General features: G+C 34.9%; 1 protein-coding gene and 2 long non-coding RNA genes across 20 annotated transcripts; 2 read left to right on the forward strand and 1 right to left on the reverse strand.

The window, feature by feature from the left end:
- Nucleotides 1-2,544: 2,544 nt before the first annotated feature.
- Nucleotides 2,545-9,003, reverse strand: LOC130467769 (uncharacterized). 3 transcript variants are annotated; one of them, XR_008927560.1, is made up of 4 exons: nucleotides 8,794-9,003; nucleotides 7,606-7,680; nucleotides 3,489-3,553; nucleotides 2,545-3,062 (listed from the first exon to the last, which is right to left on the reverse strand). It is a non-coding gene; the product is annotated as an uncharacterized lncRNA (long non-coding RNA). The 3 variants fall into 3 exon arrangements; XR_008927567.1 differs by having other exon boundaries at nucleotides 3,489-3,605; XR_008927566.1 differs by lacking the exons at nucleotides 2,545-3,062; nucleotides 3,489-3,553 and having other exon boundaries at nucleotides 7,442-7,680; nucleotides 8,794-9,000.
- On the forward strand, nucleotides 4,159-7,380 carry LOC110795501 (uncharacterized). Of its 4 annotated transcripts, none has more exons than XR_002535297.2 (4): nucleotides 4,159-5,029; nucleotides 5,113-5,221; nucleotides 5,298-5,935; nucleotides 6,699-7,380. It is a non-coding gene; the product is annotated as an uncharacterized lncRNA (long non-coding RNA). The 4 variants fall into 4 exon arrangements; XR_008927543.1 differs by having other exon boundaries at nucleotides 4,161-5,029; nucleotides 5,113-5,471; nucleotides 5,640-5,935; XR_008927538.1 differs by having other exon boundaries at nucleotides 4,162-5,029; nucleotides 5,113-5,475; nucleotides 5,640-5,935.
- On the forward strand, nucleotides 9,003-18,925 carry LOC110795512 (serine/threonine-protein kinase GRIK2-like). 13 transcript variants are annotated; one of them, XR_008927525.1, is made up of 14 exons: nucleotides 9,003-9,483; nucleotides 9,574-9,686; nucleotides 10,541-10,628; nucleotides 10,753-10,874; nucleotides 11,826-11,921; nucleotides 14,069-14,179; nucleotides 14,437-14,595; nucleotides 14,894-15,056; nucleotides 15,419-15,444; nucleotides 15,677-16,105; nucleotides 16,381-16,606; nucleotides 17,355-17,681; nucleotides 18,543-18,637; nucleotides 18,747-18,888. XR_008927525.1 is itself a non-coding variant. In XM_056836537.1 (9 exons), exons 3-7 carry the CDS (start codon nucleotides 10,550-10,552, stop codon nucleotides 14,476-14,478), a joined length of 450 nt encoding a protein of 149 aa, XP_056692515.1. In that variant the 5' UTR covers nucleotides 9,003-9,483; nucleotides 9,574-9,686; nucleotides 10,541-10,549; the 3' UTR covers nucleotides 14,479-14,595; nucleotides 14,894-15,056; nucleotides 15,419-15,439. The 13 variants fall into 13 exon arrangements, 1 of the variants encoding a protein (XP_056692515.1); XR_002535310.2 differs by lacking the exon at nucleotides 15,419-15,444 and having other exon boundaries at nucleotides 15,677-15,766; nucleotides 15,856-16,105; XR_008927526.1 differs by having other exon boundaries at nucleotides 15,381-15,444; nucleotides 15,856-16,105; nucleotides 18,747-18,887.
- Nucleotides 18,926-24,239: the final 5,314 nt, after the last annotated feature.

Raw genomic sequence — 24,239 nt, forward strand, 5'->3', positions numbered from 1 at the left:
ATAAAATTACAATACAACCATAAGGTTCACAACATAAAAACACAATTAGCGTAGGTAAACTATTGGAGTTTCATACTTAGAATTCAAGTGGCGGACTATTTTCCTTTTCAAGGATAATAGCAGACTAGTGACGCATGATCACAAGAATTCACGATGAACAACTAAAAAAAATAAAAAATCAAAACTATGACAAAATTAAAAATAGAAACCGCAAATTATAAGAACAACATCTTAAATCTTGTTACAAAGCATGTGAACACAATTTCAAGTGCAAAATAAAAACATAAAGTAACTATGTCTTTAATTAACATATTACTCGCAGTTTATAAAGCAATCAAAAGCAATCAAATCACGCTAACATGAAAGCAATTATAATAACATTGATATATGAAAGCAATTATAACAAAATATATCAAGAAATAAAACCATTGTTATTGCCACATAGAAGATTAGCGGTTACTAAAGTTATATTGCCACACATCAAATCATGCTAGTGCGTTAACATACAATCCGATTTGTTTACGTACATCGGTTTTCTGTCAATCAAATGCATGATCGGTTTTGTGCAGTAATACGTACGAACAAATTATCATAAAATTATTAACCTTACCAAAATCACGTGTATATAATAAACAATATAATGTGTGATCAAAGAACTTGTTTAAAAGAAAATCATGAAAGTAAAGACGAGTAAATACCAAATAAATATTAATTAATACGGAGTGATATGGAGTGATACTAACCGATAATGATGATTCAATTGAGGTTTCATTTGATTTCCATCAACGATTAACAATGGTGCTGATAACGTGTTATGAAATTAGGGAGAAAAGGAGAGAGAGGAAGAGAGAAACGGGCGGTTATAATCTTATTCCAATCAACATAATATGTACACATACGTACATTATATAGGATAACGATGTCAGGGGTATAATGGGCATCCACAATACAATATATTTATAACAATAACTACTTTTTAATTTTCAATTTTTAATATTGGTTTCACAATTAACAATTATAAATATTCTAATGCCTAAAAGTTTATTTAATAACCTGTAAATCGAGTCTAATAAAGTCCAATAAGGTCTTACAAGTTAAATAAAAGTCATATGAGTTAAATAAGATCCTCTAAGTTAAATAAAGTCTAATAAGTTTAAATAAGTCAGGTTATATAAGTTGAAAAACCGCACTCTACTCTATTTTGTTTAGAGTAACTCTTATGCCAGATGGTCTCACCAAAATATTTGGTAAGACCATTTAACCTTTAAAATTATTTATTTCTATTCCTATGTTAACTCATGCATAACACTTTTTACAAGATTAATTGTTGGATCACGCGCTCGCTATCCCCCAAGACATCAAAATCAAATGGCAAAACAAATCGAGTAAATAGGTAGAACAATTAGACAAGGAATACATTGTTTTCAATTGTTACCTAAATATGTTATGGTCGCTAATAATACATTACAAATAAAAGAGCTCAATTTTTGAATTGTTACGTAAATATATAATCCACACATACAAGGTTACACCAGTTATTGAAAAAACGGATAATCAGTGAAATTTTAATCAACAAAATATGCTTATGAAATAGAAAATTGCACTTTATGCGTTACAAATACCCCTCCATCAAAGGATAATAAAGTAGGTTACTTACAGTAATAGGAAATTTATCACCCAGATAATTGTTCAAAAGTGTCGTCCTCTTCATTTTCTTATGTTGAACTGTCACCCTCTTCATTTTCTTATGTTGAACTGTCACCCTCTTCATTCTCATGTCCAGCTCCAGCACTGTCGCCCTCCATTTTGATGTCCAACAATAGTTCCCTCTTCACTCTCTTCTACGGCATCCTCCGTTTCCATGGCAACTGATTATATGCATGACAGGCTAAAGTCGTATCACCTAGTCAAAAATAAACCTAATTCCACTAACAAGGTAGCAAGGGAAGTCAGGATCGTATCCACAGGGAAACAAGCGTTCTTTCTACTATTAAAACTAAGGTCTAAACTATTGGGAAACAAGAAAGTTGGTTGATTTGTATATTAAAACTAAGACAATAATAAAAGAGGAATAAATAAGATATTAAGAGGTTTAGGGCATAGGTTCACCAATGAACAACAATCCGGGATGATAAACAATATTAATAATCAATAGAACAGTTAATTGGATTAGCATGCTCTCTCGAATCGATGCTAATCATAGACTTAGAATTAACGGGCTCTCGCTACGTATTAATCCCAGTTCTACCTTTTGACACAAGCCTAAACATCAAATTGCATCTCTCGAATCTTAACTTGATATTGCTAGACTAATACAATTAGACCTGCGCAAATCTAATCGCATAGTAAATGAAATCAATCAATAGGAATTAACCACAATACCAACAATCAACAACATTCAATCATCCCTTCATATTAATTCATGGATTCCCAAAACCCTAGAATATAAACTACTCACAAATATTTAATTTAAACAAAGCAAACATGATTAATGAAAACATAATTAAAATTGAATAAAGAAGGAAATAAATAATAAATACCAAATTGAAGAACAAAGGATGAAATTTAAAGTTTGAAACTTGAAAGCAATAATAAAAGTAATTAACAAAAGTTTAGAGAAAGAATAAAAACTAAGCAATAAACTAAGGTACTAGAAAAAAAATAAGATCCCAAATAATATGTCTAAGGGCTATATTTATAGTCTTGCCCAAAAGTAGAAGAAAAAAAACCGGAAACAAAGCAAAAATCCGCGCCCAGGGGTTGTCGCGCCCGATCAGGCAATGGGCCGCCCGATCGGGCGATCTGCTCGTCAAACTGCACGATCCTGTATCTTAAAAACACCATATCTCCTTCGTTATAAGTCGGAATTAGGCGAGTGACCACTCGTTGGAAAGCTCTTGAAGTCTAGAATCCAACCCAATTTGAAACGCTGCATTTGGCGTTGTATAACTCGAGTTATGATCAAAAGAGTGGACGACATTCAGTTTTCTACTTCTTTCACTATTCGCTTTGCATGAAAATTCTTCCAACTCAATGTTTGCGCTCTCGAAAGTATATAATCTCTTGTATTGATTCAAATAAGTAGGAAATGCACAAAAATATGTTAATTCCTACAATGATGAACCTGAAACTACAAACACACTACAAGGAGCACATTAGTACTAAAAATCGCTCCGAAGAGCTCATTTGAGATCAAAAAGTACTAAGGGACGGGGGTAAAAACTCTATATAAAACGCATATATCAATGCACCATTCAAGCACAACACTCCTTGAAAGGCCAACTGTTGGACCAATTTCCACTGAAAAGTTGGTCAATGAAGATAATGTTATACTCCAAAAGATAGTAATTTCCATTACTTTTTGAACATGCATTACACATCTCCAATTGAAACGCGCATGGATCTATGTGGAAAATTGATGCACAACAAAAAATAACCACTTCCAAATTACAAGCTGTTATTTAGGCAGATGGGTAGAATGAACTTACATAAGCAATGATAGGAGGTTGTATGAGCTGTAAGAACCCGACTTGTCATATATGAACATCAGGAACTTCATGATATGCACCAATCAAGCTTGAAGCTTAGTAATAGAGAAAGGACAACTACATGACACATTATTTGGCATGAAACCATAGGATCATAGGCATAAAGTCCAGAATATAAGGGACATGCATTACACATCTCCAATTGAAACGTGCATGTATCCATGTGGAAAATTGACACTACTACAAAAATGGGCAAAGAGACCCTAAAGAAAAGACCCATTGGTTGAGATAACGGGTCTCTTTAATATAAAAGACCCATTATTTGAGATAACGGGTCTCTAATGAATGAAATAAGACAACCTAAACTAAATTAAGAATAGCAAGAGACCCGTTATTTGATTTAACGGGTCTCTAATTTACCATAGGGCCCACATTCTCTCCACCGAAAATAAAAAGGGAGAACTAAAAGACCCGTTATTTAAAACAACGGGTCTCTCCATGCACTGGAGCCACAGATTTAAAAAGAAGGAGAAAAGGAAGAGACCCCTTATTTGTTTACCGGGTCTTTTGCTCTTCCTTCTTCAAATCTCCCCCCAAATTAAATGGCAAAATAAATGGCAAAATAAATAAGGTCTTTTCCATCTCTCTTCCTCCATACCACACCTCTCTGAGAGACCAAAGTGTAGAAAATCTCCGCGATGTTGGAGAATCCAAGGTTCAACGCTTCAAAATATTCTTAGATCTGAACCAGAAGAAATTATGGCATATGCTAATTTTCAACCTCGAAGAGTTCATCGCTCTAGCTATTTTACAGGTCTGTAAATTTTAGCTTCAATCTCTGATTTTCTGATGTTTTTTTTCGATTTTGTTTGAACTTCATGGTTATTTTGCTGCAATTGTGTTGCGTTTTTTTCTTGTTTGTTATGGATTTCACGGAATTTAGGGTTTTTTTTTTTTAATTGTACGGTTATGTGTTGTGAGATTAGGGTTTTGAGGGATCGACCTTCAAGAGGATTGAAATTAGCAGAATGGTTTAAATGTTTTTAAAGGTAATTGAGGAACTAGTCAGAATACGAGTGAATTAGGTTAGTTTGTCTATTTCTTCAGCGAAATTAGTACTGTGTGAATGCAAGAACTATGGTTATAATGTGATTAGTCATGCTTAATTTTGTTAGTTTTTTTGTTTTATTTGAAGTCTACCAATTCCGTATTGCTATTGGTTCTACAAATGATGGATTTGTACCCAGCTTGAATCATTTATGTGAATCATTTTGGTTATAGTAGTCTTCTACTGTTGATATTGTAGGCAGTTGTGTACTCTATGCTTGTATCGTAAATCTATGTCTCTGGAGTAAAATAATTAGTAGTAGAGATGATCAATAAGATACCGTCTTGTTTTGGTTGTTACTGCAGAGAACATAGGTTTTTGAATATGCAAAGTTTCTTGGGAACTCTCAGTTTTCTCTGCTTCAACTCCAGTCATACAAACTTGTATATGCGCACATGTTGGCCGAGGTTGGAAGGATTTCGGATTCATTGAAGTATGTACTGGAGCCTCTTTTTTTTTTTTTAATTGAATTTTTTTTATCTTTTTGCTTTGCTTTAACATGATGGCATAATTCAGATACTGTCTAGCTGTTTACAAATCTCTCAAAATTGGACGATCACCGGAAGAAGATACATTGAAACAGTTATTATCATCTCTTGAAGAGAGGATTAGGATACACCAACAGGTTTTCCCTCATGTTTCTCTAGTTAAGAAGTCCAGCGTGCTGTATAATGTTTTTAAACATTTTTGTATCTTTTCAGAGTGGATATGCAGCTAACTTGGCTCCAGGAAAGATAGTGGTTAAATTGCTCAACTTTTTTGATAGTATAGTTCATCGCATTGCTCAACTTTTTTGATAGTACAGTTCATCGCATTGTTGATAGTACTGGTTAAATGTGTTTCCCAAGACTGTTGTGACTCACGAATAATCTGCCGTAGGTGATTTTGATCTACTTACCTCTTGATTTGTTTGAGTTTTCAATTAAATAGCTATCTCGACCTCTATTTTGGTGTTTTAGTTCCAAAACTCTTTCAGAATAGGCATTTATTTTTATTTTGGCTCCTCCAAGTCTTATTTTGTGTTTCCTCGTTTCATGAACAAGTGATCGGGCTGCTGATGAGTCTCAGAGCAATCAAGTGAAAAGAAAGAAGATGCTGACCAAATAAGTAATGGTATTGGGAGCGCTGCGGTGCAGGTTTTCCAGGGACAATCCGATGTTCTTCTCAGACATGAATTTAGTAAGCCAGTACAAGAGACGGATTATTTCTGAACCACATATACTTGCAATTGCATTTGTGTCGTTGCTTCAGGTTAAAAATTGTTTGAATGTATGTTGGGTGAAAAGGAAGAATAATAAGAAGAAAAAGGCTAACACAAGCAAGCAAAAACAAAAATACAGTAAGTCTAAGATTTTGTTTTCTGTTTGTATTTATGTATGCATTTTGCAATGTTCTTTTTAGAATCTGGATTAACAGTTGACTGCTACATAGTATATAACGAGTATGATAAAGAAGTTGCTACTTTTCCACTTTGGCTAAATGCGTTATTCAATCGAATTTTTTATGTTTCAAAGATAAAGTTTACAAACAGGCTTATAGTTCTATTCTATACTTTCAGGATTTCTCTAAATTTCCAATACTTGATTTATAGAGCTGAGTGAAATCTTTCTTTTAGTTGGTGTTACATGAGCATCTGAATCTGTACTTATGGATATGAATCAGGTGAAGAAGATCTTAAAACTTTACACTAATGAAAAATATGCCCTTACAGTAGATCAATGGCAGAGGAAAGATTTCGAGATTTTAGTCTCTTTCAATGTATGTTTAGATGCAATCCTGTTTTGTGCTGATGGTGGGGTTTTGAACCTTTGATGAACTGAAACTGTCATGAAGATCACGTTTCCTATGTCTTGAGTCAGGAAATGATCCTCTATAATTTTTGTAATTAACCAAATTAATTAACATTAGTACCTTGTTGATAATAAACAAATCAATATGAGATCTCTTAGCAAAATATTGATTTATTTTTGCTTTAGTTTGTTAGTCATCACATTTCCTGATTGTGTGAAAATTGGATTTTTGCATTTCTATGAATTCTTTGCAACATAGTTTTGAACTTAGTTTTTTTTTTTTTTTTTTTTATATAATGGTTGATTTTACAGGTAGGTGCCACAAGTTTGCCGGTTTTGCAAAGTGTGGCAGGCTTATTGGCTATATGAACATTGAGATGATTCCATTAAAGTTTGTGAAGCATTAGAGGAAAACTTGATGAATATGGAATGCAGATTTGACAATTATATGAAGTTGCTTGAGGAGGAAGGATGCCAACACGCATAAACTTAAGCTGAATGTACCCAAGGAACCCTTAATTGAGTTTGATGACTAACTTGAATCGTTGATTGTAGTGGAAGTTGAACCAAGTGCGCATATTTCAATTCTCCATTATAGAGTGGCTAATGGCTAAAGATATGTCCTGTCATGAATTATTTGTTTTTGTAGAAGGTTTTTATTGTGACACAAGTTGTAGAAGATTTTGATGAAATATTTATTTATTTAATTGTTTGTTAATAAAAATATTTTGTCATTTTTGTGTGTAGTTCATTATTGGAGCGTAATAATAGTGGTTAGTGCGCAGACAGAGATGCAGGGTATTGTTTTTTTTAAAAAATAAAAATATTGCAAAGAGACCTGTTATCTTACCTAGTGGGTCTCCATAAAACGAACAAAGAGACCTGTTATCTTACCTAGTGGGTCTCTGTGAAACAAACAAAGAGACCTCATATCTTAGGTATGGGATCTTTTCCCTTTCTGAATTAATTTTTCCATGCCTTACATAAGAGACCCTCTTTCTTACTTAAGAGGTCTTTTTTTTTTACAAAGAGACCCCCTCATATGAGAGGGTCTCTTTGATAAAGAGACCTGTGAGATAGAGACCCCCTCTTAGAGGGTCTCTTAGGCCCTTTTAGAAGGGTCTCTTTGTTTATTTTTGTAGTAGTGTGATGCACAACAAAAGCTAACCACTTCCAAATTACAAGCTGTTATTTAGGCAGATGGGTAGAATGAACTTACAGAAGCAATGATAGGAGGTTGTATGAGCTGTAAGAACCCCGACTTGTCATATATGAACATCAGGAACTTCATGATCTGCACCAATCACAGCTTGAAGCTTAGTAATAGAGAAAGGACGACTACATGACACATTATTTGGCATGAAACCATTAGATCATAGGCATAAAGTCCATAATAAAGGGACATACAAGGTCTGCAATTTGTCTATGATTTTTTTCCGATTTATGTGAGAAGAGCTAGCCATAACTCGAATAAAAAAATCAAGCAGTTAAGTCTATCAGGAATCAGGAGGCAATCCCGAGTCAACTTTAATTATTAGAGATATAAAGATTTCCACAATTTGTATGAGTTATAATTTTCCCCTTGGTCAAGAAAATCAGGATAACTGATTAAGGAAGATAAATCTAACATATGTGAAAAAGGAAAGGGTAAATTCCATATTTTACTCAAAAGTAGATGCTCAACCTTTCCTCCCACCTTCAACCTCATCCTCTCTCTCTTCCTCGGTCTCCCTTTCCCGCTCTTGTTTGTCTTATCTTGAACAACAGTTTGATACTTGTATATTACTAATTTTTTTAAAAGAAATGACTCCCTTAAGCGTGTTCTCTCTCTCATCCATCCTTACTTTCACCCTCACCCTCTCCCCCTCTTTATCCCTCTTTGTATCTTCTCCCTCTGTCCCTTGTTTTTCTTTTCTGCTCCTATCTTCTCCCTCCCTTGCATATTTATCCCCATCTCTATCTCTCTCCCTATCTTCACCCTAATTAGGAGAGTTCTAGCTTTCTCACTGCTCAACTATGTCACTTCAACTCATATGTAAACCCCTTTCATTTCCCTCTTTCTCCCCTTTTTTATCCCTCTCCGTATGTTCTAAATCCAGCCCTTGCTTATCTTTTCAGCTCCTATCTTCTCCCTCTCTTGCATACTTATCCTTATATGTATATCCTATTTCCCCTTCTATCCCTCTCCCTATCTCCTCCCTAATTAGGAGAGTTCTATATTGCTATTCCAGCATAAAAAAAAAACAGTAGGAAGCCAACTATTTACATGCTCACACTAACAAAGACCACATGAAGCATACACTCAGTAGACTTCCACTTGTGAAAGTGACCAAACAACCTCCCCTCAAGGTCAAGTAAACAAGACAGATTGTATTTCAATTTTTTTAAAAAGGTCACAGATCATTACCACTTTACTCAGACAAGTATGGAGAGCAGTGAGCCTATTTCTTACTCTTTGCCACGAAATCAGGATTGTTGCATAAACATAAAATAATTCAGGCACTAAAAACTGTTGACTCAATTTTATATGAGAACTTGACCTGCCCCCATATAACAAGTCAGATCAAAACTTTGCCCAAATACATAAACAAACAGAGAAGAAAATGAGTATACATAAGGACAAACCTTATAGTAGTACTTAGGATCACGTGAGTAGACAGAGTTGATATGGTTCTAATCTGCATTGTCATTATTACAAGCTTATCCTAACACTTTAAAAAACACAAACTTCAATTTACTATTGCTGCAATAGTGTTGTGCCGATTTTACCCCACCTTTCAACCTTAATTACTAAATTTTCCATGATGTTGGATGATGCCACGTGTTCCATCATCTATCTGCCTTATTTGATCGTCTTTGTTTCCCCTTTCTCTTTCCTCGACTATGGGATCTTTTTCCCCTTCCATTTTCAACAAACCCTAGCTCTCATCTTTGCAATCTCCTCCTCCCCCTTCACCTCTCTCCTTCCATCATCCTAGATTTCCAGATCGTCAATCTCCGTTCTTCTTCAAGAGGATGTTAGTTTATGGTGATCGAAGGCCCACATTCGAGGATTTTGAGAAGGAGTCCAACTATGGAACCATTGATACATTTGAAGGTGAAAATCGATTGTTTTCGGTAGTTTTGTTCTTGATTTTGCTATTTTAGATTAGTTAAACTCACTGTCTCCTTCCATTTTCAACCCTAGCTATTCGTTCTCATATGACGAATCTGTTGCTTCGTAATTCGCCTCTTCAATAACCGGCACCCAGGTTCACTCCTTCTGAATCTCCTCACTATCAGTTCGTCTCTTTCTCCCTGGTATGATTCACCTTTGTCTGGATTTTTTGAATTAGGGTTTTATTTCTTGCTTTTAATGGTTGATTTGCTTTTAATTGTTGATTTTTTTGAATTATGGCTGGTTTAATTAAATTGGAATATTGATATTATTTGAAACACGACTAAGTTTATTGGCACATACTTTAGATTAGGAATTGTAATTTGAATTCATCTGGCAGAATTTGGGATCATACTCGATTTCCCATTTTAATTTAGAGAATAAAATTACTCTTCTTCAATGTCTCCCATCATCACCATAATTGTTGAGGATTTTGGTCACGGGTTTTTGTGAAGGCGGATATATATGAGTTTGTATGATTGTAATTGGAGTTGCATTTATATGATTGTAATTGGAGTTGAGTTTATATGATTGGTATTGAGATTTCATGAAGTCTGTTACTTCTAAAGATAAGGTAATACATGAAGACAATTGTTCCATACTTACCATAAGATAAATACTGGTGCTTGATTTTATAAAGGTGCTTGATTTTATAAGATTCACTTTTATGCCAGATTAACCATTATATGTTGAGAGTTCTGATACAGGACTTTTCTGCCAAACCTTTTCATTAAGTTGGACCGTAGAAAATCCTGTTTGCCATAACGGTGGGGGTGGAAATTGCGTTACGGAGTAGATTTTTGTTTTAAGAACCAGAGTTTGTCAAGGCTTATTTTGGGAAGCAATTGTAAATTGCCAAATTTTATCTGAACTGCATTCTATGATGATTTTATAGTTATCAGAAACAACCTTTTTCTAAATTGACTAGGGTTTATTGCCTACATTATTATCTCCCTTAATTTATTTGAATCTCTGAGTACTCTATTATTGCTTGCAGGTGGTAATTATGAAAATTGTAAGCTATCCCAACATAGTCAATCTTATCGAGGTGATTAATGATCCAGACACAGATCACTTCTATATGGGTATTTTTTCCACCATTTCCTTTCGTATCACACTTCTGAATTTTTGTTTGTTGGAGGCTAAATGGATCTGGAATTTTTTTTTTTTGGCCTTTTAGTCAATGAAATTGTAATTTTCTTTGTTCAGTTGAGTATGTGGAGGGCAAATGGGATTGTGAGGGTGTTGGACCACCTGGTGGCTTAGGGGAAGCTATCATGAGACAATATTTACGAGATATTGTTTCTGGGTTAATGTATCTTCATTCACATGTAAGATCACTTTAGTTCCATTTTAAATTTTGTTGCCCCCAAGGTCCATATTGGTCTTATTTGTAATGCGCTTTTCAAAAAAAGTCTGCTTGGTGCTATTTTTTTTTCTATTCGTATGGTGTTGGGAATCCAGAAGAGTATATGGGGATTCTGACACTTTGTTTACTGCATTTCCTACATCAAAATCATCTTAAATGTTGTCCCAATGCCTCTAAAAGAGGCTCCTGATCATTCTAGGGTAAAGGAGGATTGGATGTATGTAGCTTATTTATAAGATGAAAGATAGGTGGTTTCCAATTGATCTGTGATACCCTTAAAAAAAATTTGATCTGTGATTCAAAACAAGAACTGAATACTGCCTCACTGCCCTACCTTTTTTCTCAGCGCAAAAAACTGTCTCCTACTTTACATTAAGAAAGAAGTGCAGAGAGTTTGCTGATTTATTTGTAATTTAGCATTAAGATGTGAAGTTTACTGCAGTTAATCTCTTTAGAAGTTCGAATCTTATGTAGTTCTCCTGGTGTTTTTCATTTGCAGTTAATCTAAGTCTATGATAGATTGATAGGTTGTAATAGATGATCAAGCTTAATGTAGTTATATTTACATTCATAACTTTTTCCACAAAGGTTCAGAATAAGGAGATAAGAGGAATGAACAGGGGATTCTTCATACCCATTATTAAATCTGTTATTCCAAACTTAGGGCTTTTTCTTTGGGAGGTGGTGTTGTTCTGTTTAGGTTTCTTTTGGTTATAACTATTTACTTTTGACTTGTTCATTAATGCATATTATTGCTGAAAGGAGAAGAAACAATGAGTTTTTCTAGGAGTTTTTTTTCTTTTTTTTTTCTTCTAAATTTGGCACTTGAACCATCTGAGTTGTAACTTCATTTTTTCACGTGGCTATTGGCATATATTGAATCTTAACAATTTTCTTTTCTTTTGAGAAACAGAATATAGTGCATATGGACATAAAGACTCAAAATCTTTTGGTTTCGCGTAATGGCACTGTAAAGATTGCAAATTTCAGTGTCAGCCAAGTTTTTGAGGTAATGGAATAGTATCTCATTATATTAAATATCAATTTATTTCTATTCTTGATAACTTTGTGCATGTGATCTTTTCCATTCATTATTTGGTTGAGGATACAATGATTTCATTTGATTCTGTTGCAAATGCAAATATATCATAACATTTCTAGAGACAACATGTTAGTACCTACATGCGGAGGTCAGAAGATATGGGAAGTGAAACTATAGTCAATCTTTTTGTTGACAGTTGTAACTGGGAAGATAATTCTCATAACTTCTATGAATGTTATTTTTGTTTTTAAGTGACCATATACTGATATTACACGTTCTTTGTGCGCCTTTCTGTTTATCTATCAAGACTATTGTCAATTTGACATCTTTTTTCTTTTCTTTTAATTGTGTGTGTGTGCCCAATTTGTGGATGGCTGACAATAGTCCACGTAGAGGTACGTGCACCACTTTCAAAACGCAAAGAATTGTATATAAAACGCATATTAAACATTAAAAATAATACGGGAAGCACATCCTTAGTATAACCCTCTGTACCCGAAATTTAGGGGAAAAAAATCTCTAGAAATTAAAACTCCTTTGATTTCGCTAATTCAGCAATCAGAGGTTTCTCCGTCTTCCCAAACAATCTCAATCTTCATCCCTAAAATATCTCCAAACTACCAGAAAATGAATTTATCCCCAATTTCATCACAGTGTAATTTGTATAGCTTTCTTATACACAACCGATTCGATAAAAGGGGTTAAATCTGAAGAAATTTAAATTCGCATGGCACTAGAAATTAGAGAACGAACACGGCGAACACCGAAGAAGAACACATAATAAAAAATCTTATGTACTAACTTTTTTTAAATTATGTTTGTGGTCTAATGTACGTGTTAGTAAAATTGCCGGTAAATTGAATTGATGTTGGTTTTTGAGAATTATATAGCTTATCTCAGGGTTGGTTCGGTTTTTGTGCCTGACATTTTCGGTTTTGTTTCAGATTTGATCATATCTTATTATCTTTTATGGTCTGGGATTGTGTGTGTTTTATCAATTATTCGTTGCTGGGAAATTGAATCATTGTTGCTTCTTTAGTGTTATTTAGCTTTATTGCTGGGAAATTGAATATTTGGGAGTCAGTGGTTTCAAGTGAGAGAAAGAGTAACAAGAAGAGGTATCAGTGAGAGGGAGTAAGCCAGCAGTATGGTAGCCATGAGTAGGGCAACGTATGAAGGTGCAGATTATCTTTTAGACATGGAATTTTGTGTCTTTAAAATCACCGTATGTAGTCTAGCCTTATTTTATTAAAAGAACAAAGACTTTGGATCAAATATGTAGTAGTACTTTGAGATTATACGGTGATTAGAATGTATTGGAGTATGGATGTTTTAATTTGTAAATGTAAATATTTTCTTGCTGCTATATAGATTAGTATAGCAATTTATGGTAGCGTATAGTGGAGTATTACAATATAGATTAAGTATAGCATACTTGGTTCTCTTTATAATGGCGTGGTAGTACCCTAAATCAAAGTTTTCAAGAAAAATGGAGTTGGCTTTGCATCAAAACAATACATTAATAGAGATTTCAAATAATTAACCAGAGACCAAACCGATCAGTTAATAATTAACCAGATGTTCTTCTTTGGAATACATTATGTTCTTATATATTCACTCCATGTTTTTTTAATATATATGTCTAATAATTGACCAGATGTTCTTCTTTGGAATAAATTATGTTCTTATATATTCACTCCATGTTCTTTCTTTTTTATTATTTGTTTAATAATTGACCTGATGTTCTCTTTTGGGATATATTATGTTCTTATATATTCACTTCATGTTCTCTTTTTTAAACGGAGCAATACTAAAGAACGTCAGCCTCCATGTTACGGAGTACTAAGTATGTGTTATTTTATACGTATTATCTTCGTACAAGCGTCTTGCTTGTATGTTCCTTAGTAATATCTTGTATGTTCTTCATGATAATACATACTAGCAACAAAAAAATAAGATTCAGACCTAAACTAAAAACTAATAAAGATTGAATTGATATCACTGAACTACACATATATAATCCGCAAAATCAAAATTAAATTGTAAACCCTTTTCATTAGACTTTTTTTTTATTCAACCGAAGTTCTGATCTACTTATTAAAACTATTTGCCAGATGGAATCTTGCTTCTTGAAGCTAATAGAATGTTCAGAGCTGGAGGATATTTTGTATGGGCAGTATTGCCAGTCTATAAACTTGAAGATAACTTGCAAAAGCAGTGGAAAGGTATCATTATTATTTACTTACACATGCATTTCCTGCTTCATAAGTAGGGAATTACCAGTGCTTACCTTTTTTATCACCGTTTTTCCTTCCTCCCCCTTCTTAAGACTTTTGAGTTTGCTTGAAATCCCTTACTTAAATTCAAAGTTTCCGCTGGTCAATATTTGAGTTGTTAATTTAGATTTCATGGAATCTGATACTCTTCAAGATAGGAACATATTTATTTATGCTTTTTTCTCTTTTTACTTATAAATCTACAGAAATGGAGAATCTTACGTCCCATATTTGCTGGGAACTGGTAAAAGGGAGGGTTATATTGCTATATGGAGGAAGCCTTTGAACAACATTTGTTATCTGAATCGTGAAGTTGGTGCGAAACCTCCACTTTTTGACCCGAACAATTATCGAGACAGTGTCAGGTATTGACCAAAAATGCTTTTGTATATTTATGATAGTAGTGGAGAACCAACCTGTGAGTTCTCCTATGCCATATTCCATAATCAAGGAGATATATCTGGGTTGCCTGGACCAAGATTCTGTTTTTGTTTCCCTCAAAAAAAAAGATTCTGTTTTTGTTAGCCTTACTATTTCATCCAGTCCGCTGTTAAGATGATTGAAGCTCTTTCTTCAGGATGATTCCTTTTATTTGTTAATGAGATGTTATTCCGCAACTACCTCTTTAGTAGAATGACTAATTCAATTCACGAATTTTGGCAGGCATGTGGGACAGAAGGTCTGTATTACAAGGGTACCTAATAACGGATGTGAATGTTGTCGGAGAGAGAATAAGTACCCTCAATTTTGCAGAGAGGGTTGCCTCTATAGTACTTGGAGCTGCTCGAGCTAACACTTGAACGTGAAGCAAATACTATTTTATTGGGTTTGTTCCTTATCTTTTTGCTTCTTTTCATTTTCAAGCCTTAAAAAATTTGAACGTGGAGCAAATACTATTTTATTGGGTTTATTTCCTAATTTTCTGGGTTTATGATTTATACATAGTGTATGATATGTTCTTAATGCTGATTTCACTGAAGAGATTGAGGGCCTTTTGTTGTCCGACTCATCTTTTATAATAGATGTGCCTAAGTTGTGTTCATTCGTATATAACATTCATAATCTATCATACAACTTGTACCCAAGTTGATTGCCATCTTACTTTGGTACCATATTAATACCAAGATCTTTTTATTTCTTACATGACAAGGACATTGAAAAGTTAAAGCTCTCATAAATGTCCTGTAGAGAAGGGATCATTGAAGTAGCTAAATGTATGTTCTCTTCTCTTATCGAATTAATTTTGACTTAGTTTTGTATTTCCCTTTTTTGCTGCCATTTTATAATAAAGGTATTTTTTGTGTTTTATTGTCTTGATGTTATACTTCAAGAAATCGAGAAGTTTATAAATAGAACCTAAGCATTAATCTGCGCCTTTTTTCATTGTATTGATGAAAGTCTTTTTTTGTTTGTTTTTGAATTTCGTGTGGTGTTGGTTTAAGGTAGGCTGTATTTTACAAGAGTGAGACTAGGAACTACCCCAAGGGAATACAATGTGCAGATTATGGGTTCCATTTATTGACTGTCCACGGGCGAGTGGGTTTCATTTATGTTTCTACTCAATATCGCGCTTTATTGTGTGATTATTTGAATGATGGTTATTAGTTTCTGCTGACTGATATTAGGTCGAGCTCAATTTCTATGATATCAATGGCTCCTCAACTGCCAACGCAGTTTCTTGTTCAGACCCAGTATGTAGTACTATGGTTCCACCAGCATCGTCTCACTACTCAGCTGAAAGTAAACAGTGCGGTTACTCGTTTCAATATGGTGATGGAAGTGGGACCTCAGGGTTTTATGTGTCTACTATGATGTACTTTTATATGATCTAGGGAGCTCTATGAACGCTAATTCACCTGCCTCTATCGTTTTCAGGTGAGGGGAATTTTTCTGTTCTAATTTGTTTACAATGGTAATCTATCTTGCTAACTTTTTTGTAAAGGATAAATATGTATACGAAACTGGTACATTGCAAAATAAATAGTCTACCCTTTAGCAAATTCAGTTTATATCTGAACTTACTTTGAAGGAGAAAATTTTCCTATCTATGCTTTTGCTGAATGTTAATGTCTACTCTCCTTGGTTTTCTGTCTTTTACATTTTTCTTTGTGCTTGTATGTTTTGATTTTAAATCTATGGTTCTGGTGCAGATGCAACAATTATCAATCTGGAGATTTGATCAATTCAGAACGTGCTCTTGATGGGATCTTTGGTTTTGGTCAGCAGGGCTTGTCCTTTGTATCTCAATTTTCTTCCAGGGTAATAACACCTCAACCATTTTCCCATTTTTGAAAGGAGGAGGAAATGGTGGGGTTATTCTGGTGCTTGTAAGATTTTGGGCCCAAGTATTGCGTATGGTCCACTTGTGCCATCATAGTATGTCTCCCAATTCTTTTGAGAACTTCTTGATTGTGGATTTTGTTTATTAGTTTCTTTCTTTTATTGTTCTTCTTCCTTTGATGTGCTTTACGGTCAATTATTGAACAAGTCTTGTATCCCCATCCCCCCCTCAAAAGTATTTTTAACCTTTTACTTCAAAAGCTCAATTTTTGTGGGTTAAACTTAAACCCAACATGTTGTCTACCTTGTACATATGGGCTTTGTCGTAAGTCATTCAGCCTTCACTGTTTGTAAATTTCATTTTGGATTTTATACATGTGAAAGGGTTGTCATCGAAAATCTGTGCCATTTGCTGAAACAGGACGGTGCCGCGCTTTGGTGCATAGGTTTTTAGAAGGTTCATAAAGGCCCATGAGTTACAATATTAGGAGGTCATTCGCATGTTTATTTTACTATTTTCCATACAAAACTTCCACTAAAGTATATACTTAAATAATACGAAGTATATACTTTAAATGTTCTATGCTGTAATTACTTAGTTAATCCACATACTTGGCAAAAGAATTGCGAATTTGGAGTTGGGTGAGTGGTTGGCAGTTTTCATCGAAGAGCGGAAAAGAGTTATGTAGCAGTTGAATACTGATCTATTAATAATAATCACCAAGCTATAAAGTACATAATTTATGTAGAAAGCAATCCACTATTGTCTTCTTTTGAACTGATCTTATAACTGTGAATTCAGTTGCTTTTCTAATTTCCGTTATTTGATATTGCTATTCCACAGGGAGGAGAGGATGCTGCCATTGTCAGATACATGTACACAAGGATGACTGAAATCACTAGAGAACTACTAGGAAAGATACTGGAATCACTTCACAGTTAGTGGAACTATTGAGGTAGTGGATGTAGACAGTGCAAGTGATGCAAGTGATGCAAGTGAAGGGACGATGTAACTCTCAGAATCACTGAACTACCAGTTCGGAAGTGGACTCAAGATTATAAGGAATTTTAAAGAGAGACAGAGATCAAATGATGTAGCAAAATTAAATGATGCGGCGAATATTCGGTGCTAAGGAGTTCTTTGAGATTTTTCAAAGATGCTTCTGATCAGGTATTGATGTACATTTCTCTATTTTCACCGATCGTGGAGTCTAGGACTTCTAACAGTCTGTGCCTCTCAATTTTGAGTTTCATAAAAAGGTTGTGATTCTTTTCATTCTGTACTTATTGTGCAACTCCTTTAACACCTAAGAAAACTTTAGAAATATTTTCAGCAGTAATGTGTAATGAACATGCCTAATAAAGATGATTCAGTTATTTCACTAGGGTTATGTGTGTTTAGTTTTGCAGTCGTTTAGCCGCTACAGGCATAAGTCACACCTAGCGACATTTATGTTCAACTCTAATATGTAATATCATGTTTGGGGTTATCAGCTTTTCGCTGACAAGAGTCATTAGCAAAGAGGAAAGCTGATTAGAAATTCTTAGCATTGCTTCTATTTCATTATTTAGCAGTATGTATTGGAAATATAAATGTTGTCATTGAGGATACTCAACATTGTGTCTGTCACATTAGAAAGGATGGCTGAACTTTGAAGAGACTGCATTTCATCCTAGCGGTTTTAGATTTTGTTTATATTTCTTGAATAGTGTGAATTTTTTTTAAGTACCTACTTTTCTGTGAGTTTTTACAACTTCCTAGGAAAAGAAAGTTTGTTTTAGTTCAACCCCCTGCCTCTCGCTTTGCGTCTACTATGCTGTAAAGTTGAGCGGTTGTGAACTTAAGAAGTTTGTTCGAGTCTATTAGCTTCCTCAGTTCCTCTTTGTTTATATGAGATGATGTGATGTGCTGCATTTAGAAACTTAATTAAATAAACAGGCCATGAAGCTTGAAACATAATTCCACAAAAGATCGTGGCTCCCTTGTGGAAAGAGCTTAATCCTGAAGATTGGCATCTCGTGCTATTTTCAGATTTTGACTTGACTTGCGCAGTTGTTGATTCGTCTGCAATATTAGCTGAAATTGCAATTGCAACAGCAACAGCTCTACAAAGCCTTATATATCAGGTGATTGAGTATGACAGTAGTATGTGTACAATCAATCAATAACTGCAGGATAGACATATTTCTTGCTTCATCATTGATCAACTAAGTAACCATGAATCTTTTTTTGCAGAGTCGTATGTTGCCACAAAGTTAGCCGAGGAACTATCATGACTGTTATTTCTCCTTTCCCCTATTAGGCCGGTCTTTTTTAATTTTTCTAAACTTAGCCATGTAAATTTTTTATGCTTAGCCATGAATTCTATATATGTAAACTACATCAAGTAATTAGTCATGTTTATTATCATCTTCGGAGTACTATATTCATGTCTTCAACTATTTCTATAGAGTAATTTGGCTTGTGATTTGTATAGTGTGTTATGGGAGATAGCGTTTTATATCTTGGGGGAACGTGCGCGCTAGCGCACGTTCCAACAACTAGTCTGAACAAAAGAAAACCTCATGGATTCAACCATTTTACCATATTTTGAACCATCTTTTCAACCTACGTTTCCGAAAGTAAAAGACACTTTCTGTTAACAGTCAATACTATCAGAAAGAAGTCAAAGAAAAAAGTAACCACGGGCTGAGTTCATATTAAAATTACACTGTTTAATTATGATACCTTAATGTGAAATGACGCCTTAATGGGAAATAAAGTGAAATGACACCTTAATGTCGGGAAATAAAGGGAAAACACAAGTGAAATGACATCTTAATTTTGGGAAATAAAGTTAGTTGCACAACGCATAACCATCATATAGCCGATGACCCGTCCAAATACAAACAGTACAAGAAAATCAATGGATAACCACATTCAATTTCAAATGAACTACCACGTCGCAAATTAGACAAAAGTATAGTTTTGCACATACTATAAGCGAATTTAAAGATAGTTCTCCAATTCAACTAAATTCACAATCATAAAAACAGAAAAAACCCATCCCAACTCATAATTCATCTACCAACCCACTAAAAATCAAAACAAAATCATATCAAAATAAAACAACCACTACTAACCAAAAACTAAAATCACCAATAACATAAATTATACCTAAAACGAACGCGCTTGGGATCATTACCACCTTGGGACATGCATGGAAACAATAGTAGGGATGGAAGACCATTGCCAGGACATTATATAGGAATGCTTGAAAATAATTGAAAAAGAATGTGTTGCTGTGAGGGGGTCGAAAACACGATGGGACGCCTCTTAGGAAGAGTGTACGGCCCGCACGACTTTTCCCCTTTGGATGTGGCAAGAATATTGAGTAAATACGGACTAACTATGGGCGTTAGCCTCTTTTTACTAGCCTTCAGGAATCGTCATTCAGTTTTAGAAAACTGACAAAACCCGGTTGTCGTGATATGCCTGGAGTGCAAACATATGTGATTCACAACGACCATAGGTTCCCTTGTGATCCCTGGTGTGGAGATCCCTCAACGTTCATCCAGCGAAGCAGAGATTCAGAATTTGGGGGACGTTTACTAATACGGGGAGTGACCAGCATTAGCCCACGCGGCGCGATCCTTACTAGTCCAATTGGACGATGATGGGACATGCGTTATGCTACATTACTACTCTTGATTGATTTTAATGCACATATATTACTAAACAGATGTCAAAACACTGATTTAGATTGATTTAAGGTTCTTAACAATAAACCGATTTGTCCAAGAGTTATCTGATTTAGGCGTGAGCAAATATAATAGATTAAAGTTAGCAGATTTATATGGTGAGGAAAGCAATAAAATATAGATTCAGATTACAGTAAAGCGTAGGCTTTACTGCGGTTCTCAGGAACACTTACCACTCGCCTTAGCAGAGCCTCCTTTAGCTTTTAGAACAACCTTTATACTGACTTTTAGATTTTTATCCTTCCTTTAATTCCGACAGAGTTTCCTCTTAGATTACTTGGTTTTGGCTTATGAATTGGCTAGAAATTTGGTATTAATTGGGATGGTTTGAATACTTGTATGGACAGAGTTATGCTTAACAAGAGTTAATACGGCAGAACTATTACGAATAGGGGGGGACTTCAACAGAAACTTAGTATACCAGAGAGGGAAGAGAGAATTCAGAATATCAGAGAAGTGAGACTGAATTGATGATTGAAAACGAGTTGCAGAAGGGATGTATTTATAGTGTAGGTAGTCGAAATAAGATAGATATTTGAAAAGCTCGAGCGCTAAAAAAAAAGTAGCGCTCGAATTGTAAGCGCTGGAAATTTCCAGCGCTCAAAACTGGAGCGCTAGAATATTATAGCGCTTCATAAGATAGGATTTGAAGAGTCTGAGTTTTTGTCAGAATCATTTTGTAGCGCTGGAAAAAAGTAGCGCTCGAATTGAGAGCGCTGGAATTTTCCAGCGTACAAAATTCCAGCGCTAGAAAATTTCAGCGCAGGCCGATATGCGGATTTCCAGAAAACTCAATCTTTAACAGCTCATAACTTATTCACACGAACTCAGATTCTTGCAAATATTATCGTGTTAGAAAGCTACGGAATCCATATTTCCAATGCTGCTGGTTTCGTATTAATGGGCTTCGTAAATCTCGAGTTATGGCCCAAAGAGTGGAGGTCGATCCGTTTTAGCAAAACCCAAGTAAAATCCTTATATTCATTTTAAATCGGATTTGGGCTTATGATAAGTCTATGGAAAGCCTATTCAAAGGCCTATACAACCATGTGATGTGCATGTTCAAAATGATAATTTATAAGACAGACTTTGACTTCGTAAGGACGTATTTATTTGCTAAACGGGCTAAAGAGCGTATTCTAGGCACTCGTAAGCATTTAAGTAACTTGGGTTAACATTTACATGTATTATGCTCAGTAAGTATGATTTTGAGAAGTGTTATTGTTTGAACTATGTTATTCTAGAGCCTGAAGGCAAGCACTAGAACATTGTGGCGCGTACAGGTGTGCTGTAATGCGGACAATCATATTCTATCTTTCTATCGATGCAACTCTATATTAAGCCGTATCGGAATGCAAATGCGACTAAATATGTGTCCAATGTATTTTAGGAAGCTTTCTACTTATGGAAGTTTACTATATTTAACATGTTCTGCTGCGAGTGGTCTCTTCAATCAGTCGAGGGTCATTCTTTAGCTAATCAGAGTGCAGCGGGTTATAGTTTCATCATCGAACACATCGTGTCCGGCCTGGGGACACATTTAGGCGTCTACAATTAGCCCCCACTTTGATTGAGTCTTAGCAAGACGACAATCAAAGTATTGGTAGACGGAATGCGTCTGGGACCTAGCTTGGTTAAAACTAATTCTGAACGAGGGTCTCGCGAGCCCCCGAGTGATAACATTTGACTGAAGGGTCATCACTGGAAATGTCAATAGTTTCCTCACGATTGGGAATTTACTGACCTGACGGTCTTCTCACAGAGTCATTGAAGACGTTCAACTTGGCAGAATAGAGCTTTTCGAAAACGGATAACTTTGATCTTTTGAGAACGGAATGTGGAATAATTACATTTTTTAGCAAGGAATGAATAAACCTTAAACAGGAACCGGAATACGGAACACAAAACTTTGACATTTTTTAGCCAGGAATGAATAAACCTTAAACAGGAACCGGAATACGGAACACAAAACTTTGACATTTTTTAGCAAGGAATGAATAAACCTTAAAAGTTTGACATTTTTTTACCGATGAATGACAATAAACCTTAAAACTTTGACATTTTTTAGCAAAGAATGAATAAACCTTACAAGTTTGACATTTTTTAGCAAGGAATGAATAAACCTTAAAACTTTGACATTTTTTAGCGAGGAATGAATAAAACTTAAAACTTTGACATTTTTTAGCGAGGAATGAATAAACCTTAAAACTTTGACATTTTTTTTTAGCAAGGAATGAATAAACCTTAAAACTTTGACATTTTTTTAGCAAGGAATGAATAAACCTTAAACGGGAACCGGGATACGGAACAAAAATCTTTGACATTTATACAAGGATTGAGGTGTAACCGGCCGGATAAGAGTGACATTTGAAGAGATTTGAGCGCGTGGCTACTATTGTTTCTGATGCGGCCTTGGATGCCGGCGCATGCACGGGGCTGCAACACGAGGCAACGAGGGCCCACGGTGAGGTAGCGAGAGAGTTGCGGGCTCACGTGCGGGCAGGCGACGAAGTGAGGAAGGAGAGGAGTGAGGGTGCTGTGAGGGAGGAGAGAGAAAAGATAGGAGAGAAATTATAGCTTAGGGTTTAATGGAACTCTGAGGGTATTTGTGGTGTAATGCTTGGTATTTATAGGTTTCAGAAATCCCATAGGGGTTAGGCTTTGCGTTTCCTTTCGGGCTTCAAAAAACTAACTAGGATTGATTTAATTCGCGTGGGCTTGAACATGGAATTGAACTGGGTTTGAATATATTAAAACTCGTTTTCTTTTCTAAAAACCCAATTAAAATTCTCCAACTTAAAATAAAAAACGTTTCCTCTCCAATTAAAAATAATTAATACTTTTAATTAATACTCCCTCCATTCCCTTTTGTTCTACCCCTAAAGAATGTTGGGTGTGTTTTAAGAAAACTGAATCTTGGTTTGTATTGGGATATGAGTAATGATTGGGTGTAAGAATAATGATTGTGTATAAGAGATTATATATTTAAAATAAAGTAAGGAGAGAGAAAATATTAAAGAAATAAGATAAATGGGAGATATTTAATTTTAATAACAAAAAAAATCAGATTAAATTCAAACCAGAAAAATCATCCAAATTTTGAACAAAAAAAATCAAGAAAATCCATACCAAAAAATCAAAAAACAAAATCAAGAAAATTCACCAAAATCCCCCAGAAAATTCGACAAAATAAACCAAGAAAATCAACCAAAAATTCGACAAAAAATCAACCAAAAAATTGGGGGAAAATCAACCCAAAGATTCGAACCAGAAAAATAATAAAAATTCGAACCAGAAACATCAAAAAACAAATCAAGAAAATCCAACCAAAAAAACCAAAAAAATCGACAGCAATTAACCCAGAAATTCGACAAAAAAATCGAGCAAATTCAACCCAAATTCAACAAAAAAAACCCACATTCAACCCAGAAAATCGAACAACAAATTCAACCTAGAAAATCGAACAAATTCAACCAAAAATCCAGCAAAACTCAACCCAAAAATATGAACAAATTCAACCCATAAATATGAAAAAATTCAACCCAAAATCAACCACCAAATTCGACGAAATTTAACCCAAAAATCGGCCAAAATCAACCCAAAAACTCAGCCAAAAAACCGACCAAAATTAACCCAAAAATTCGACGAAAATCAACCGAGAAATTCGACCAAATTCAACAAGAAAATTCGACAAAAAAATTTGCCCAGAAAAATCGACAAAAAAAATACACAAAAAAATAATACCCACTTGATCCTTGCTATTACTCACGATTTTAAGGATTTAGAGGTCAAATTCGACCATAAAACTCTAGATCTAGAGTTTTTATGGTCGAATTTCACCATTTAAAGCCATAATACGCATTCCGGAGGGTGGTGGCGGTGGCGGAGGTATGGTGGTATAGGTGGCGGAGAGAAATAGAGAGAGAAAAGTGAGAGAGGAAGGAGGAGAGAGAGAGAAAAGTGAGAGGAGGAAGATGGAAAATGAAGA

The sequence above is a fragment of the Spinacia oleracea genome, chromosome 1, assembly GCF_020520425.1.
Source record: "Spinacia oleracea cultivar Varoflay chromosome 1, BTI_SOV_V1, whole genome shotgun sequence".
Lineage (NCBI taxonomy): Eukaryota > Viridiplantae > Streptophyta > Magnoliopsida > Caryophyllales > Amaranthaceae > Spinacia > Spinacia oleracea.